General features: G+C 42.8%; 2 protein-coding genes across 3 annotated transcripts in view; one reads left to right on the forward strand and one right to left on the reverse strand.

Moving 5' to 3' along the window:
- The window catches only part of LOC108363947 (solute carrier family 2, facilitated glucose transporter member 1-like), a 9798-nt gene extending 3964 nt beyond the window's left edge, over positions 1-5834 (forward strand). Inside the window, exons 4-7 of the mRNA XM_017617486.1 lie at positions 3588-4182; positions 5053-5265; positions 5345-5447; positions 5511-5834. Of these exons, the coding sequence (XP_017472975.1) occupies positions 3588-4182; positions 5053-5265; positions 5345-5447; positions 5511-5770 (1171 nt within the window). The 3' untranslated portion in view covers positions 5771-5834. The remainder of the gene's footprint in view (positions 1-3587; positions 4183-5052; positions 5266-5344; positions 5448-5510) is intronic.
- The window catches only part of Pms2 (mismatch repair endonuclease PMS2), an 18748-nt gene extending 9660 nt beyond the window's left edge, over positions 1-9088 (reverse strand). For both annotated transcript variants that reach the window (XM_017617459.1, XM_017617468.1), the window contains exons 1-7: positions 8712-9088; positions 8490-8649; positions 8287-8430; positions 7651-8216; positions 6964-7588; positions 6195-6893; positions 5868-6118 (exon numbers count right to left, since the gene is read on the reverse strand). In XM_017617459.1, coding sequence (XP_017472948.1) covers positions 5868-6118; positions 6195-6893; positions 6964-7588; positions 7651-8216; positions 8287-8430; positions 8490-8649; positions 8712-8828 — 2562 coding nt within the window. In that variant the 5' untranslated portion in view covers positions 8829-9088. The remainder of the gene's footprint in view (positions 1-5867; positions 6119-6194; positions 6894-6963; positions 7589-7650; positions 8217-8286; positions 8431-8489; positions 8650-8711) is intronic.
- Positions 9089-15576: the final 6488 nt, after the last annotated feature.

Here is a 15576-nt window from a genome sequence, read left to right on the forward strand (position 1 = left end):
CTTTTATTTCATACATAATAATTTTACACCAGTCACAAGGACCTGTCCCACCAATCACAAATTTACATATATTATTTTTTTTTTTAATATTTCGATGAAGATTATATCAGCCTAACTTCAATTGAAACGAAAGCTTATAGTTTAGACATCGATACCACGTACCTTAAGTTTAAAAGTGTTGTTTCTAAATTTTTTAGTAAACTCTTTGTGTATACAAAATGCCACCTACCAAACAAAAAAGCTAAAGGCCGTTTTCTCAAGTAGGTTTGAAAATAAATCTGAACATTGAATTTTTTCTGAAAAATATACAGTGACGAACAAAAGTATTGGCACAGTGAATTTTTCGCCATATATGCAAAGGTTTTTATTCTAATTTATTTTAGATATNACAGCTCAGCGGATTTGTTATTTTTTTTTTTAATAGGCATCATACATTTATTTATTTATTTTTTTTTTACGAATTTATAGCAATTCCACGAAAATATGCATTAGTTGTGTTCGTTTGGGAAAAGCCAGGAAAAATTTGGAAGCAACAAAATTCAGAGAATAAGGTATCTTATTCTCCCAAAGAGAGAAACTTACAAAGTTTAACGCGAACAGGAATTCGCAAGCTTCGCTGGCATTTCGAAGTTCGAAATTCGAACATAATAATTTTTTTTTTTAATAGGCATCATACATTTATTTATTTATTTTTTTTTTACGAATTTATAGCAATTCCACGAAAATATGCATTAGTTGTGTTCGTTTGGGAAAAGCCAGGAAAAATTTGGAAGCAACAAAATTCAGAGAATAAGGTATCTTATTCTCCCAAAGAGAGAAACTTACAAAGTTTAACGCGAACAGGAATTCGCAAGCTTCGCTGGCATTTCGAAGTTCGAAATTCGAACATAATAATTTTTTTTTTTAATTATTTCAAGTGGAAAACAAAACAGGACTTGTACGTGTATTTTGTCTTAATCTGACTTTCTTCGAACATACGCTTCAATTTCTTTGTGGTAATCACTATCGGATCAGCTATTGCTGGCTTATGCCGATGCCATCGACAGCATCGGTAACAAAAACCGCGAAGTCTGTTCTGCCTTTTCCAAGTTGGATAACGAAGAAAAGCGAATGGGTCTGGCGGTCAACAATGACAAGACGAAGTACCTCCTGTCATCTAACAAACAGTCAGCACATTCGCGACGTGGCACCCACGTCACTGTTGACAGTTATAATTTCGAGAAAGTAGAGAATTTCGTTTACTTGAGAACCAGCATTAACACCGATAATAATGTCAGCACGGAAATCCAATGCAGAATCACTCTTGCCAACAAGTGCTACTTTGAACTTATCATGCCTGTGCTGGTGTATGGCGCGGAGGCATGGACAATGAAAACATCTGATGAAGCGGCTCTTGGGAGTTTTCGACAGAAAGATTCTGCGAAACATTTACGGGCCTTTATGCGTTGGCGATGGCGAGTGCCGCAGACGATGAGCTGTATGAGCTTTACAACAATATAGACTTAGTGAAGCGAATTAAAATACAGCGGCTGCGCTGGCTTGGCGATGTCCTTCGAATGGACAGAAACGCTCATGCTCTGACAGTATTTAACGCTGGTCGCGATGTTGGAAACAGAGGAAGAGGATGACCGCCTCTGCGTTGGAAAGACAAGGTGGAGAAGGACTTGGATTCACTAGGCATTTCCAATTGGCGTCAGTTGACACAGAAGAGAAATGACTGGTGTGCTGTTTTGGACTCGGCCAAAACCGCTTAGGTGGTTAGAGCGTCAATAAAGAGGACGACTGTTGGTAGAGTGGATTTCACGGTTGACATTATTATTGGTTCCCAAATAAACGAAGTCGTCTAGTCTTTCAAACTGCCAACAGTGATGCGGGTGCCAAGACGCGTATGCTCTGCTGTTTGTTTGATAACAGGATATAAGTACTTCGCTTTGCCCTCGTCCACCACCAGATCCATTCGCTTTGCTTTTCTATCTAATCCTAAGAAGGCAGAAAAGACGCAGCCATTATATTTACCGATAATGTCGATGTCGTCGGCATATGCCAGCATTGTACGCTCTTGTAAAGTGTTATGCCTGAGCGGTTCAGTTCTGCGGCTCTTATTTATCTTATCCAATATCAGATTAAAGAAATCACATGACAGAGAGTCTCTGAAACCTTTTTTGGTATCAAGCGGCTAGCGGATATGGTGGTATTGCTCAACGTATTGCCGTGTTAGTTTCGCAGGGATACTAAATTCAGTCATCGCGGCATAAAGCAAACTTCTTTTCGTACTGTCTAAAGCGGCTTTGAAATCGACAGATGGACATTCCTCATCGAACCAGTTGTTCTTTCGCTGAAATCCGACTACTTCTTCGGCGGCGGTACCTAATGAGCGGGAAATGTGGTTCCACTGCTCACATATGTCGGTTTGTTGAAGAGTGCTCTCAGAAAGCAGGTGTGACAGTCGAGTGGCAAATAAATTGGCTGTATGTTTTGATTGCAGTATTTCGACGTTAAGCTTTCCTTATTGGGCGCACATTTTTTGCTGCAAAGAGGCAGGTGCGTATCTGGGCTGCAACAAGATAGTGGTTCGAGTACGTCTAAAATACTGGAAGCATGCCTTCCGTCTATCACAACATGATCGATTTAGTTTATCGTTTTTCGTTCTGGAGACAGCCATGCGGCTTGATGGATATTTTTATTCCCGAGCCTAGTACTACATATTACCAGGTTTCGGGCCCCGGCGAAGTCGATCAGTCCTAGTCCGTTATCGGACTTTTTGTCGCGGATCCCGAATTTTCTGACAGTGGCCCTAAAGATCCCTTCCTTGCCTAAAGATCCCATCCTTGGCATTGAAATTTCCAAGCACGATTTTTATATCGTGTCAGGGGCAGCGCTCATATGTACACTCCTGACGCTCATAGAAGAGATCCTTGGACTCCTCATGCTTCTCTTGCGTCGGAGCGTGGGCACAGTGAAGAATCTAGCATTGATGGAGATTGTGGCTAGCCAGTAATCGGCGACGGAGTCTCTTTCCTACCACAAATCCAACAACGAATTAGCGCTCTTTTACATGGCAACTGTAGTAGATATCGCAAGGCTCCACGCTTGCCTTGACCCGTCCATCGCATTTCTTTGATGGGGGTGATGTCAAGCTTAGTCTTCCCGAGGACATCAACCAGCCGGGCAGTGGTACCTTCCGGAAATCATAGTCCTTTATACGTTTGCTGTGGTCGTCATCAAAAAAGAGGGTTAACAGTTATATGAAGTACAAAATAGGAAGCAGACTCGGCATGCGTTTTTTTTTTATTCACATCGAAACTAACCAATTTTTATTCCCTGAATAAACTATCGTTTTTCTCGAAAAAATTAAGTAATTATGAACATATTTCTCCAACTTTAATTAAAAAAAAAAAGTACAAATTTTCGAATTTGTAATGCATACTTATAATTTTTAAGGCAACCCAATATTTGCGAATACGTCTTTTAACTTGGTTACATTTGCTTGACAATTTCTGAAAATTCATTTTAACAAGTACATATTTAAACTATTTACTACGTTAATTAACGTTTTGCATTCCCCGTTCTATATTCTATATTTCCAGACGAAGCAGTTTCCTTTCATGTGGTGGTCTCTTTATCATAGGAGCTGTACTCCTCTACACCTGCCGCATGTTGCACTCTGTGGAGGCTCTTATCCTTGCCCGTTTTCTGGTTGGTTTGGCAGCAGGTTTAGTCGTTGCTTGCCTACCCATGTATCTTGCCGAAGTGGCGCCACTTTCCATGCGAGGTGTATTGGGCGTCTTTTGTCCAATGGGACTAACAGCTGGTGTTGTAGTAGCACAAATTTTAAGTTTACGTAGCGTTTTCGGCAACGCTGAACAATGGCATTTGGCAATGAGCCTCTATGTTGTACTGGTCTTGATTTGCTATGCACCAATGGCTTACTATCCCGAGAGTCCGAAATGGTTATACGTTATTAAAGGAGATGAGAAAGGCGCGCGGAGGCAATTGAAAGCATTACGCGGAGATGTTAGCGAAGCTTCTATAAATAGGGAAATGGCTGAAATGGAAGTCGAAGCGAATGTAAAAGACCAAGTTAGCGGATATGGCCCTGTGCTGGCTGACCCTAAGCTACGACTGCCATTGATCATCGTTTGTGCCTACCAGGGTGGACAGCAGTTGTCGGGTATTAACGCAGTAAGTATGCTAATAGAAGTTTTACACTAGGAAAACAGATTTAGTTGAGTGCGAGTAGGCTGGTAGGTTTTGAGTTATCTGTGTCCTGGGGATCGGTTATCTACCAAACCTGGAGGCAGTCGCAAAAAGAGGGCACAATAAGTTGTTCTAGCTTGTCTAGAAAACTGATATCTTTTTCTAAGTTGCGCCTGGTTTAAGTAATTAGATAATGGGCGATATGTATGGCTCTGTGTTTGAAGGATCGTTAAAAACGGTTATCTCCTCGACCTTACTCTAGAATTTGTTGCAGTGAAACTGCCAGAGTTTCATATTCCTAGGAAAGCTGGTCGAGGATGAGGGAGTGGAGTTTCCTACTTGGTCCGATGTTTGCGTCCGTAAAGTTTCGTAGCAGAGTGGAAAGTGCCATAAAGCCAACGCAGGAGTTGCATTTGGCTGAAGTCACTTTTGATATATTCTGCTCTGCAACACCGAGCAGAGTGCATACTTACTCCGGCGTGTTTTGCGATTTGAAGGCCGAAGGTGCCATATGGCGTAAAGAACAAGGGATCAGATACCTTGCGATCCACTCGCTATGTAACCTAAGCTCAGACTAGAAGCTTAAACTGATACGTCCGTTGCAAGAGTCGAAGTAGAGGCCGGATGGAGCCATCTCCGGCGTATGCAGCGGAAATATGGATTGGACTCAATGGCAGCCCAAAGCGAAACGATTCGGAACAACTCTGCTGAAAAGACTTTCTCCAGGGACGAACAATGATTTTTAGGGTTTGCCGCTCTAAAAAGCGTTAAACCAGCTAATGTGCATTTCTCGTTCTTAGAAGAAAAAAACATTTTTGTCACTTTTGCGCTTTATATTGTTCTCTTTTTTTGCAGATTTTCTACTATTCAGTATCGATTTTCCTCCGAGCTGGCCTAACCGCATCTGCTGCTGAGTTGACCAATTTGGGCGCCGGTTCTCTCAACTTGGTTGTGTCTTTAATGGGCCCATATCTAATGGGTCGCTTCAATCGTCGTCCACTCATGCTCTTCTCAACATTCTGTTGTTGTATTGCGCTAATGGCATTTTCACTTTTTCTGTACTTTATCGTAAGTATTAGTAATACGGTATTAAAAAGTATTAGGAAAATATGTATGAACAATATTCTCCTATGTTTTATCATTGCAGGACTACGTGCCTTGGTTTGCCAATGGCTGCATTATTTGCATCTTTCTTTACATTTTCTTTTTCCAGTTTGGTTTGGCTCCCATACCATTTTTTATTGGATCCGGTAAATAGAAGCAAGAGAATTAGCATTTCTATAAACGCACTATAACTTTTGCTCCATTTATAGAACTATTTGAAGTGGCACCTCGACCAGTGGCCATGTCACTTGGTAGCGTTTCTTCTTGGGTGTGTAATTTCTCTGTGGGTATGCTCTTTCCCATTCTACAGGATGCATGGGGTTCACTCGTATTCATACCGTTTTCTGTTGTCTGTGCGGCGCTGTTCATCCTAACTAAACGCTATCTACCGGAAACAAAAGGACGTGACCCCTCACAAGTGGTGCAATTAGTGGCGAAGGGTTTCAAATCGAATATACGCGAAACCTAGTAGTTTAAGTGAACTTCTTACTTAAGTTATAAGCTTATAATATAGGCCTTATATGATTAAATTATTTACATTGTGTATATTCTTTACTTCAACTCACCCAAGGATGTTCGATTTCGCCCATGTGCGTAACCAATTGCTTCATTGTTGCGGTTTTTAAAGCCGTGCCAATCATTACCGACTTTCGACATGCTCGCGATGCAAACATATCACGAATACGCGATGGCCTACATACAGTTCCTGCGGGAGCATCCTGCAACATGAAAATCAATTCGTCAATATCTTCTTTACCAAATTGCCACTGTTGACTAGATGGTTTACAGAGCAACTTCACTTTCTTTGTCGGAGGTGCTAAAATAAAAAAAAAATGTATTCCAATGAAACTAACACTTTTACGGAAATACTAAAGAGCAATATACCATCTTACCATTTTCATTGATTTCAAATTTAAACCCGTTTTTCTGAAACACTGGAAGGTTGTCGAGCAACAACATCTCATTCGCCACTGTCAATTCGAGTGGCTGTGGCACAGCCAGAGGTTGTGACTGCAAAACTGTTGTACGTTGCAACATCTCAAAGTTATACTTTTCATCGGTGGCGTGTTGGTCAATGATAAAAAGATCTGTATCCAGTTTGACGATAATGAAACCCAAATTGAACTGTCCGATAATTTCCATTTTAGCGAAAGTATCCTTGGTTATTTCGCGTTGCAATTCCTCCTCTGCCTTTTGATTTTGGCTTGGATTGATCTCACTTTGGAAACGTAAGCGCTCCAATCTGGCTTTCTTAGACTCCCGGTCTCTAGCTTTTAGTTTCTCCTCTGCTTTAATATTTTGCGAAATTTCCTCGAGTGTGATGCGCATAATTCCACAGGAGTAGTAATTTGCAGTAGATTCCGCATCAACTATACTTTCATCTAATATTACAGTTGTATTCGCAGATGAGTGAGGGGCAAACATAGAATCGTCATCTGCGCGGTCACCATTGCTGTCATTATTGTTTGAGTTTGCATCTACAAAATCGGAAGTTGTTCTTTTTTCTACGAAATGCAGTGTTGGCTCTGGTTTTATTCGTATAACCTTGCAATCAATGCGTTTCACAGTTTTGTCAGTCAACGAGTCGAATTCTGCAAAAGTTAAGGTGTTCATTAGGACAGATGCGAGTCTCATTCAAAAAGCTAATTTTTTTGTACTTACCTTTAGATTCCTTGCCTATTCGTTCTAAATCGAGTATGCTGTTGTCAAGCGACTTCTGCTCATTTAAAGTGTCCTTGGCTACTTCGTCGCTTTCATCTTCTTCACTGTCGGATTTCGCACTGAACTCTTTCGGCATAGCATTTTGACGTAAATTTTCTCTATTTAAGTATTCGTGTATCTTCTTTAATTTCAGTGTGCGCACCTCGATTTCATCTGTGCATTTTCGTTTGGTAGTGACACGGGACGCTACGCCCACTGTATCGCCAGTTGTTTTCCACTGTGATAAAACGTCCATGAACCTTTGCGAACTACTCTTTGGCACACTTTCTGACGATTCTTCGGTTGACTCGTTCAACCCGTTTGTAACATTTCCGTTCTCCTTTTTGAACATGCTGACTATGGTTGAATTCTGAAGTTTATATGTAGATGGTATGTTGCCGTATGTATTGATGAGAGATTTCTTAATGGCTAATAACAGGATTTTTTCATTGTTTAACAAAACCTGTCGTTTATCGGGAGTTAAGTTAACATCCACATCAGAACGTGCTGTTATAATATTAAGAAATACAAAAGGATACTGTTGACCATTGTAGCGATGATAGGTATCATTAACTACTTTTGCAATCTAAAAGAAATTAAACCATTTTATTGTTTGGCTATTAGCTAGTGGGTAAGCTCATCACTTACGTTTTTTGGTTCACAGGGTCGCGAATTTATATAAAAGTATTGGCGATCTTTCGATGACCGTCCCGCACCATGACTACAGCTGGACACAAAACCTTCCAATTGAAATGGTGCTGCTTTCAGTTGGGCTATATCTTCTGCGGTAATTTGCATGCTATCAGCAGCTCCAGGTTCCAACTGCAGTTCGGCGCGTAAAATCTCCTCAGTCAGCTCCTGTCCATTGCTATAGATGGACTTCAAAGGCAGAAGATCTGTTGTTAGCCGATTACCAAAAACGGCCGCTATGTTGGCTAGATATTCCTGGGATCCGTTCGTCTGCATAACTACCAACTTATTTCCTTTGGCAGTTTGATTTGTACAAATTATGCGCACACCTCGCGTAACTAGACAGTATGCTTGTAAAATTTGGCACATTTTGTTGAACTCTTTTCGTATGTTACGCACAAAATCACGGCGTCGTACAGGCAATGTGACAAATAGATTGGTGAGTGTGACGGTGGTGCCTGCACTTCGTGCGCAGGGTGTTCGCTTTTTAATTTTTCCTTCATGATCCAATTCCATATGTGTGCCTAAAAGATATGTATGTGGAAACATAAGTGCATATTTTAAAATACCTTATTTTATATTTTGAAATCATACCAACATCTTGAGAACCATGCCTCGTTACTACCACTAAGTCAGAGAGTGCACAAAGCGAGCTAAGAGCTTCCCCGCGGAATCCAAACGTTTCGACACTTCGTAAATCGATAAAATCTCGAATTTTAGAAGTGTGGTATTTAGCAGCTGCAAGTAATCGTAAATGAATATTTGAATGTCCGCTTGAGATATACAATTTTTAATACTCATTGCTTCTAGGTCACGTTCAAGTACTCCACAGCCGTTATCACTCACTTCCACAAATTCCAAGCCGTGATCGCGCAGTTTTACTTCAACAAGCGTTGCGCCAGCGTCAATTGAATTTTCCACAAGCTCTTTAACAGCCACTGCCAATGTGAGGACGACCTAGCAGGAAGTTAAATGGCATTTTTAGTATTAGGTTTAATGTTATTTCATTGAAATATTACCTGACCTGAACATATCCTGTGTACGGTGTCCTTTCCAATGGCTTTTATTTTGCCCGACTCTGCCGTGGTGGCCTCTGGCATTTGTTCCTCCTCCGCTAGTTGTTTCTCAGCTTCCATTTTTTAATTCAATTTACTCTTAAAATAAGCATGCAAAATAATTAAATACCAAAGCCGCGTAAAACGTCGATTTTTGTCAATTTTCTTCAAACGGAAGCGCCAAAACAAATTTCACATTTAATAAAGAGGGGAAGTTTATCAGCTGACTGCAGTGATGCCAACCCGATGGACATACCGCTTTAACGGGAAATTGGTCACGCCATCTTGACGGAAAATTAGGCTGGAAACGTACGGAAGCTTGAGGTTTCATGAACAGACATAAAGGCTGCATTTCTTTATTCATTCTGAACGTTTGGAATAAACTTTTTTGTTTATTTATTCTTTAGAACGTTCCTGATGATATGTTGACGTATATTTCAAACGCATTCTGTTTATTCCGGCTGTGAAATGGGATTATCCGGAATGTATAAAGAAACGTATATTTCAAACGCATTCTGTTTATTGTGTGAAATACCGCCGAGAGGTTAGTTCAATTTACAAACTTTAACAACAAATAACTTAAAAACTATAAGCCTCCTGCGGCTAAAAGTATATATATTTGAAATCAGGAGAGCTCCCCCATGGCCACCTTTTTTTTGTACGCGGGGGATGCCAAACTAAAATTTTCCCATTCCGGCTGTGAAATTGGATTATCCGGAATGTATAAAGAAACGCAGCCAAAGTTAGTGCGTTCCAGAAAGTTTACGATTTGCAGGTTTTGCAGGATTTAGGCCAAAGTCGTTCTGCTACGCCACGTTCACATAAGGTTTATTACAGGCGAAAACAGCTGTTCCTATAAAACCTGCAAATCCTACAAATCGTTAAGTACGGGAACAGGTTAAGTGAGGCAGATTTAGACCTCTTTCAGAAACGTCAAGTCTTGCTTTCAAGTCTGCTCGGTTCGTTGGCGAAGGAGGTGAGAAGAGAAGGGACAGTCGGGTCTACGTAACCGGAACGACCCAGATATATTTGGCCAAGGACTGTCACTCCAGCAGCACTCCCTAAAAACTCTTTTGGGGAATTTGTATCCTTCGATTTCATCTGTCCTTTTCCTCCATATTTTTTATCTGTAAAATAGATAGCAATATAATATGCAGTAATAATAGCAATAAAAATTCCTATTTACCCTATTTTTGTCATTAAATGCAAAGGCAAGCGCACAAGAAAAGATAAATGTAGACAGCTGATTTCCAAAGCGGGCAATCTGGACCCGTCAACCTACCGACAGGCCCTGAACGGCATTCACAGGGACTCAGTCTCAAGTTATGTAGACTTCCCGCCCTGTGAATGCCGTCCTAGGCACACAACCACCGGGCGTGGACGGGACAGAACTTTGCCTCGGGAGACCCGCACTACAATAGCCCAACTTCGCTCTGGCTATTGCAGCAGGCTAAATTCGTACCTAAGTAGAATCAACGAGGATGTGCCCAATCAATGCCCGGCATGTGGAGAGTCGCCACATGACTCCCGGCACCTCTTCACATGCCCTGAGAACTCCACTCAGCTGACGCCCCTGTCCCTATGGACAGCCCCTGTGGAAGTCGCACACTTCGTGGGCCTCCCCCTGGCTGAGATTGACGACAACGCTGATGGATGCACCGACCCGAACGGGGCTTAGTAGCCGCTACAACAACAACAACGACGCAGCTAACAGGATTATGGGTAAACATGCTTATCTATGCACACTTCTTTAGCTCCCTTAAGTTGAGTTTGACGACAACCCGCGTAACTCTAACTAACTTTCGCACTTAAAACCCCCTTCCCTCAGGCCCGACCACATCGCTGTGCTTCTTGCTTTTGAGTTTTCTAACTGGTGGTTGTGGTTGGCAGTGTCGCGGGCGACGCTTGCGGTTGCAGAGCTTTGCACTCGGACTTAAGGTGGCTCCATTCGTCGCATGGATTGCACCTAATCCAAGTGGAGTGGATGGAGTCTTTTGTGGCATTCACAGCAGAAATAGGTTTTCGGTCAGTTGTTCGACCCGATAACAGCCTAAATCAGAAGTGAAGAATAAGGAACAACTATTGGAAGGTTTCTCCTTAAATCGGTTAGAACGCCGAACCAATGGAAATGTGTAATCGGCCCATGTAAGAGTAGATATAGAATCGGCTGTCCTGGGAAATTCGACATGTTGTTGTTGTTGTTGTAGCGGCTACAACAACCCCGTCCAGATCGGTTGATATCTCAGTCGTTGTCGTCGAGTTCCACTTACGGCAGCCAGAAGAAGCGTGCAGCCTCTATGGGGTCGGTCCACAGGGACGACGCCGTTAGGGTTGTGGGGTTTTCCGGGCATGCGAAGAGATGTTTCGAGTCGTGAATTTTGGCTCTGTCGTCGTGCTTCGTCGGATTGGACAGTGATCTCACGGTTGAACAAAGCTTACTCACACCAGTGGTGAAGTTACAGGTCTTCAGATGCTCTTCCCACTTCTTCCGCTTATGTACGTTTACTAGTTGCCGAATCTCCGCGTTGAGATCCCTGATACGGGGATCTCCGGGATCGGCCTGACGAAGGCTATCACGCTCAGCGGCTAGAACAGCCGCATCAGCAGGGAAATTTGGACGTGGGTCCGTGATACATCCTGCCGGTACGAAGCGAGCTGCAGCAGCAGCGACAGCCCTGCGGAACTTATGTTCACCAAGGTGGACGTCGGTTGGTGTGGGGAGAGCAGCGAAGGTGTTTTCAGTAAATTCCGCGAAGCCTTTCCAATCAGCTTTAGAAAAGTTGATATATGTATGTTCGGTGCTCCGCGGAAGCAAAGTCGGTTGGTTTATCGATCGAGATGACTATGGGCAGATGGTCTGATGCCAAAGTCAGCACAGGTCGCCATGATATGCTGTTTATCAGACCAGCGCTGACTATTATNCCGAACGGGGCTTAGTAGCCGCTACAACAACAACAACGACGCAGCTAACAGGATTATGGGTAAACATGCTTATCTATGCACACTTCTTTAGCTCCCTTAAGTTGAGTTTGACGACAACCCGCGTAACTCTAACTAACTTTCGCACTTAAAACCCCCTTCCCTCAGGCCCGACCACATCGCTGTGCTTCTTGCTTTTGAGTTTTCTAACTGGTGGTTGTGGTTGGCAGTGTCGCGGGCGACGCTTGCGGTTGCAGAGCTTTGCACTCGGACTTAAGGTGGCTCCATTCGTCGCATGGATTGCACCTAATCCAAGTGGAGTGGATGGAGTCTTTTGTGGCATTCACAGCAGAAATAGGTTTTCGGTCAGTTGTTCGACCCGATAACAGCCTAAATCAGAAGTGAAGAATAAGGAACAACTATTGGAAGGTTTCTCCTTAAATCGGTTAGAACGCCGAACCAATGGAAATGTGTAATCGGCCCATGTAAGAGTAGATATAGAATCGGCTGTCCTGGGAAATTCGACATGTTGTTGTTGTTGTTGTAGCGGCTACAACAACCCCGTCCAGATCGGTTGATATCTCAGTCGTTGTCGTCGAGTTCCACTTACGGCAGCCAGAAGAAGCGTGCAGCCTCTATGGGGTCGGTCCACAGGGACGACGCCGTTAGGGTTGTGGGGTTTTCCGGGCATGCGAAGAGATGTTTCGAGTCGTGAATTTTGGCTCTGTCGTCGTGCTTCGTCGGATTGGACAGTGATCTCACGGTTGAACAAAGCTTACTCACACCAGTGGTGAAGTTACAGGTCTTCAGATGCTCTTCCCACTTCTTCCGCTTATGTACGTTTACTAGTTGCCGAATCTCCGCGTTGAGATCCCTGATACGGGGATCTCCGGGATCGGCCTGACGAAGGCTATCACGCTCAGCGGCTAGAACAGCCGCATCAGCAGGGAAATTTGGACGTGGGTCCGTGATACATCCTGCCGGTACGAAGCGAGCTGCAGCAGCAGCGACAGCCCTGCGGAACTTATGTTCACCAAGGTGGACGTCGGTTGGTGTGGGGAGAGCAGCGAAGGTGTTTTCAGTAAATTCCGCGAAGCCTTTCCAATCAGCTTTAGAAAAGTTGATATATGTATGTTCGGTGCTCCGCGGAAGCAAAGTCGGTTGGTTTATCGATCGAGATGACTATGGGCAGATGGTCTGATGCCAAAGTCAGCACAGGTCGCCATGATATGCTGTTTATCAGACCAGCGCTGACTATTATTGTCTGGCGAGCTGCAGCAGCTGCCCATAATCCTGGTGGGTACGTCGTCGTTCATTGTGCATAATGTCGAACCGTCTATCTGCTCAACCAAGTCAGTTCCGCTACGATCGTTTGACAGGCTTGAGTGTCAAAGATCGTGGTGCGCATTAAAGTCGCCTACTATCATACGGGTTTCACTTCTGAGGAGCGCACCTATGTCAGGGTGATATCCTGCCGGGCAGCAGGTGACAGGGGGTATATAAACGTTACATACTTCGAGCTCAACATCGCCTGACCGTATAGAAATGCCCTGACATTCTAGGGTGGTATCCCTGCGGTCGATGTCTGCTTCGATAAGACGATACTGCACGGTGTGGTGCGTGATGAACGCTAAGCCACCACCATTATCCCGTTCACGATCTCGACGGTGCACGTTGTACCCGGCACAATTATCTTCTCGATCTTGCTCTGAAGCCCGTTACAGTTAAATTGAAGGAGCTTCATGTGGTTCGGGAGACGTGTGGTGTTGCGGGGTGTGAGGGATGTGTGTGGTCTTGCCGCAGTTGGCTGTGTGCGCAGCTGAGGTGGTTGCCGCCCTGTGGTGGTGGCGGGAGGCGTCGCAGTTGAGGTCTGCGACCGAGCAGCGCAACACGGGCCCTCGAAGTTCCTCTCCAATCTCGCGTAGTGCGCAGACCTGAGCATGCCCTAAAGTGGCACCAGCCAAGGCAGGCGTTTCACTTGACTGATGTCACATTACGGAATATCCTGGTCTGACATACCGTGCAGATTGTAGGAGGAACCAGTTGTTGGCGGCAGCGTGTGGGTATTGGTGCGGTTATGTTTGTTCTGTGGTCTGTACTGGCTGTGGTATGGTCTGTGGTGTTATTATGTTGTTGTGTTGTGGTGTTTGTGTGGGACTGCTCAGGTGGACTGGGGTTAGCCGTGGAGGCTGCTCTGCCGATGTGTCCGTAGTCCTGAGCAGACTCTAAGGTGACTCCACCCCTCGCAGGCATTACACTTGACTGAGGTGGAGTTGTGGTGTAGTCGTCTCTGGCATACACAGCAGGTGTAGATTTCTGGCCCTGGGTTTGACTCGATGCCAGCCCTGAGTAGAATACGTAGCGAATTTAGCTCTATGGACGAGCAACTTCTGAGATACTTCGCCGACCTAAACGGAGTTAGATCGACGAAACAACAGTCCTTGGTCGGGTAAAACCCCGAGTCATTCCGGTACGTAGAACCGGCTGTCGTGGGAATGGGAAATTTGACATCACAATGGTCGGTTTAACTTAACCAAGTATACCTCGTGTGAAAGTTATATTTGCCATAGAAAATACTTATTTATAGGGCTCGGAATCTCATGCACTAAAAAATCGATATGCGCATATAATATGCATTCAAAATTCAAAAATATGCACTATAAACATGTAAAATATGCAATTAAAAATATTTTCTTAATATTTTATTGCCGGTACAAAAATAAATAACAAATATATTTTAACAGCAAATAACGAAAACAATTAACTTCAAAATACAATACATATTTACGCATACAATTTTTTTATAATTTAGCGAACAGTCACAATCTTGTGTAAATAGAAACATTGAGAGTTTAATAGTGGTTCAGATGAATGTTTTGTTGGTAAGTTTGCCATTTTGATTCTTACAGGAAGGGCAGACAGTCACTTTTGAGCCAGGGTCATCGCAACTGCGACAGAGCCTCTTGAAGGGCAATCCAATCCTTTCGGCATATATCCCACCAGGCCAGTACCCTGTGCACACTGTAGTAAGTTTCTAGGTATTTTCTCTGCTTATTCTTAAGAGACCTTTCGTTTTAAGTGGGTCGTAGGACACCCAGAACTGCCGGGTAATCATGTACGATATTTCACGGTACTAGATCAAATTAGTTACTTTACCACTACTCTACTAAATTATCGGAGATCCGAGATGAAAAACGAAATCCCTCCGCGTTGTATCTTCTTTCCGCCATCTTCGCCCCCGAATCCAAATATATAACAAAACTATAGCAACTTGTCATTTTTAATTTTTATTTAGGTCACATAAATACATACATCATATATTTATAAACTGTTAAAGAAAATATTAACACGATTTACTGGTTAATTAATCAAATCAAAATGAAGTGAGGTGATGTGTGCTTGCATGAATATTTTATTGTGTCTAGAGAAATAGAAAACGCTTAAAAATAGAATAGCTTAATTCAAATGTATTATATGTAAGCGAAAAAAATGTATCTTGCACGCAATTTTACTGCTTAGAATAATATATAGAATTTTCTGAATCAAAAGTTTCAAATGAGAAAACTCTCGATTTAAAAAATGCGAATTTAAAGATGTTTGGCACTTACAAATTCAACAAAAAATCCGGACAAACTAATACACATACAGTGAGCGTCAATAATAAGTATACGCTGACGTTTTGAAGATTCTATAATTTATGTACTTTGTTTTTCCATCCGAAATTGTTCCTATTTTTTATAAAAATATATTTCATTCAACAGCAAAAACCACAAGAAAATATTTTAAATTTAATACATAACTCGGGGAAAATGCAAGAAATTTTCATCGAAATTTCCCATTTTTCAATTCGATTTCATAAACAAATTTTGAGTGTACAGTTTTGTTGCCCATTTAATTTTACTGCAACTTT

Source organism: Rhagoletis zephyria, unplaced genomic scaffold, assembly GCF_001687245.7.
Source record: "Rhagoletis zephyria isolate East Lansing unplaced genomic scaffold, Rhagoletis_zephyria_1.1 Rzeph_scaffold_00029, whole genome shotgun sequence".
NCBI lineage: Eukaryota > Metazoa > Arthropoda > Insecta > Diptera > Tephritidae > Rhagoletis > Rhagoletis zephyria.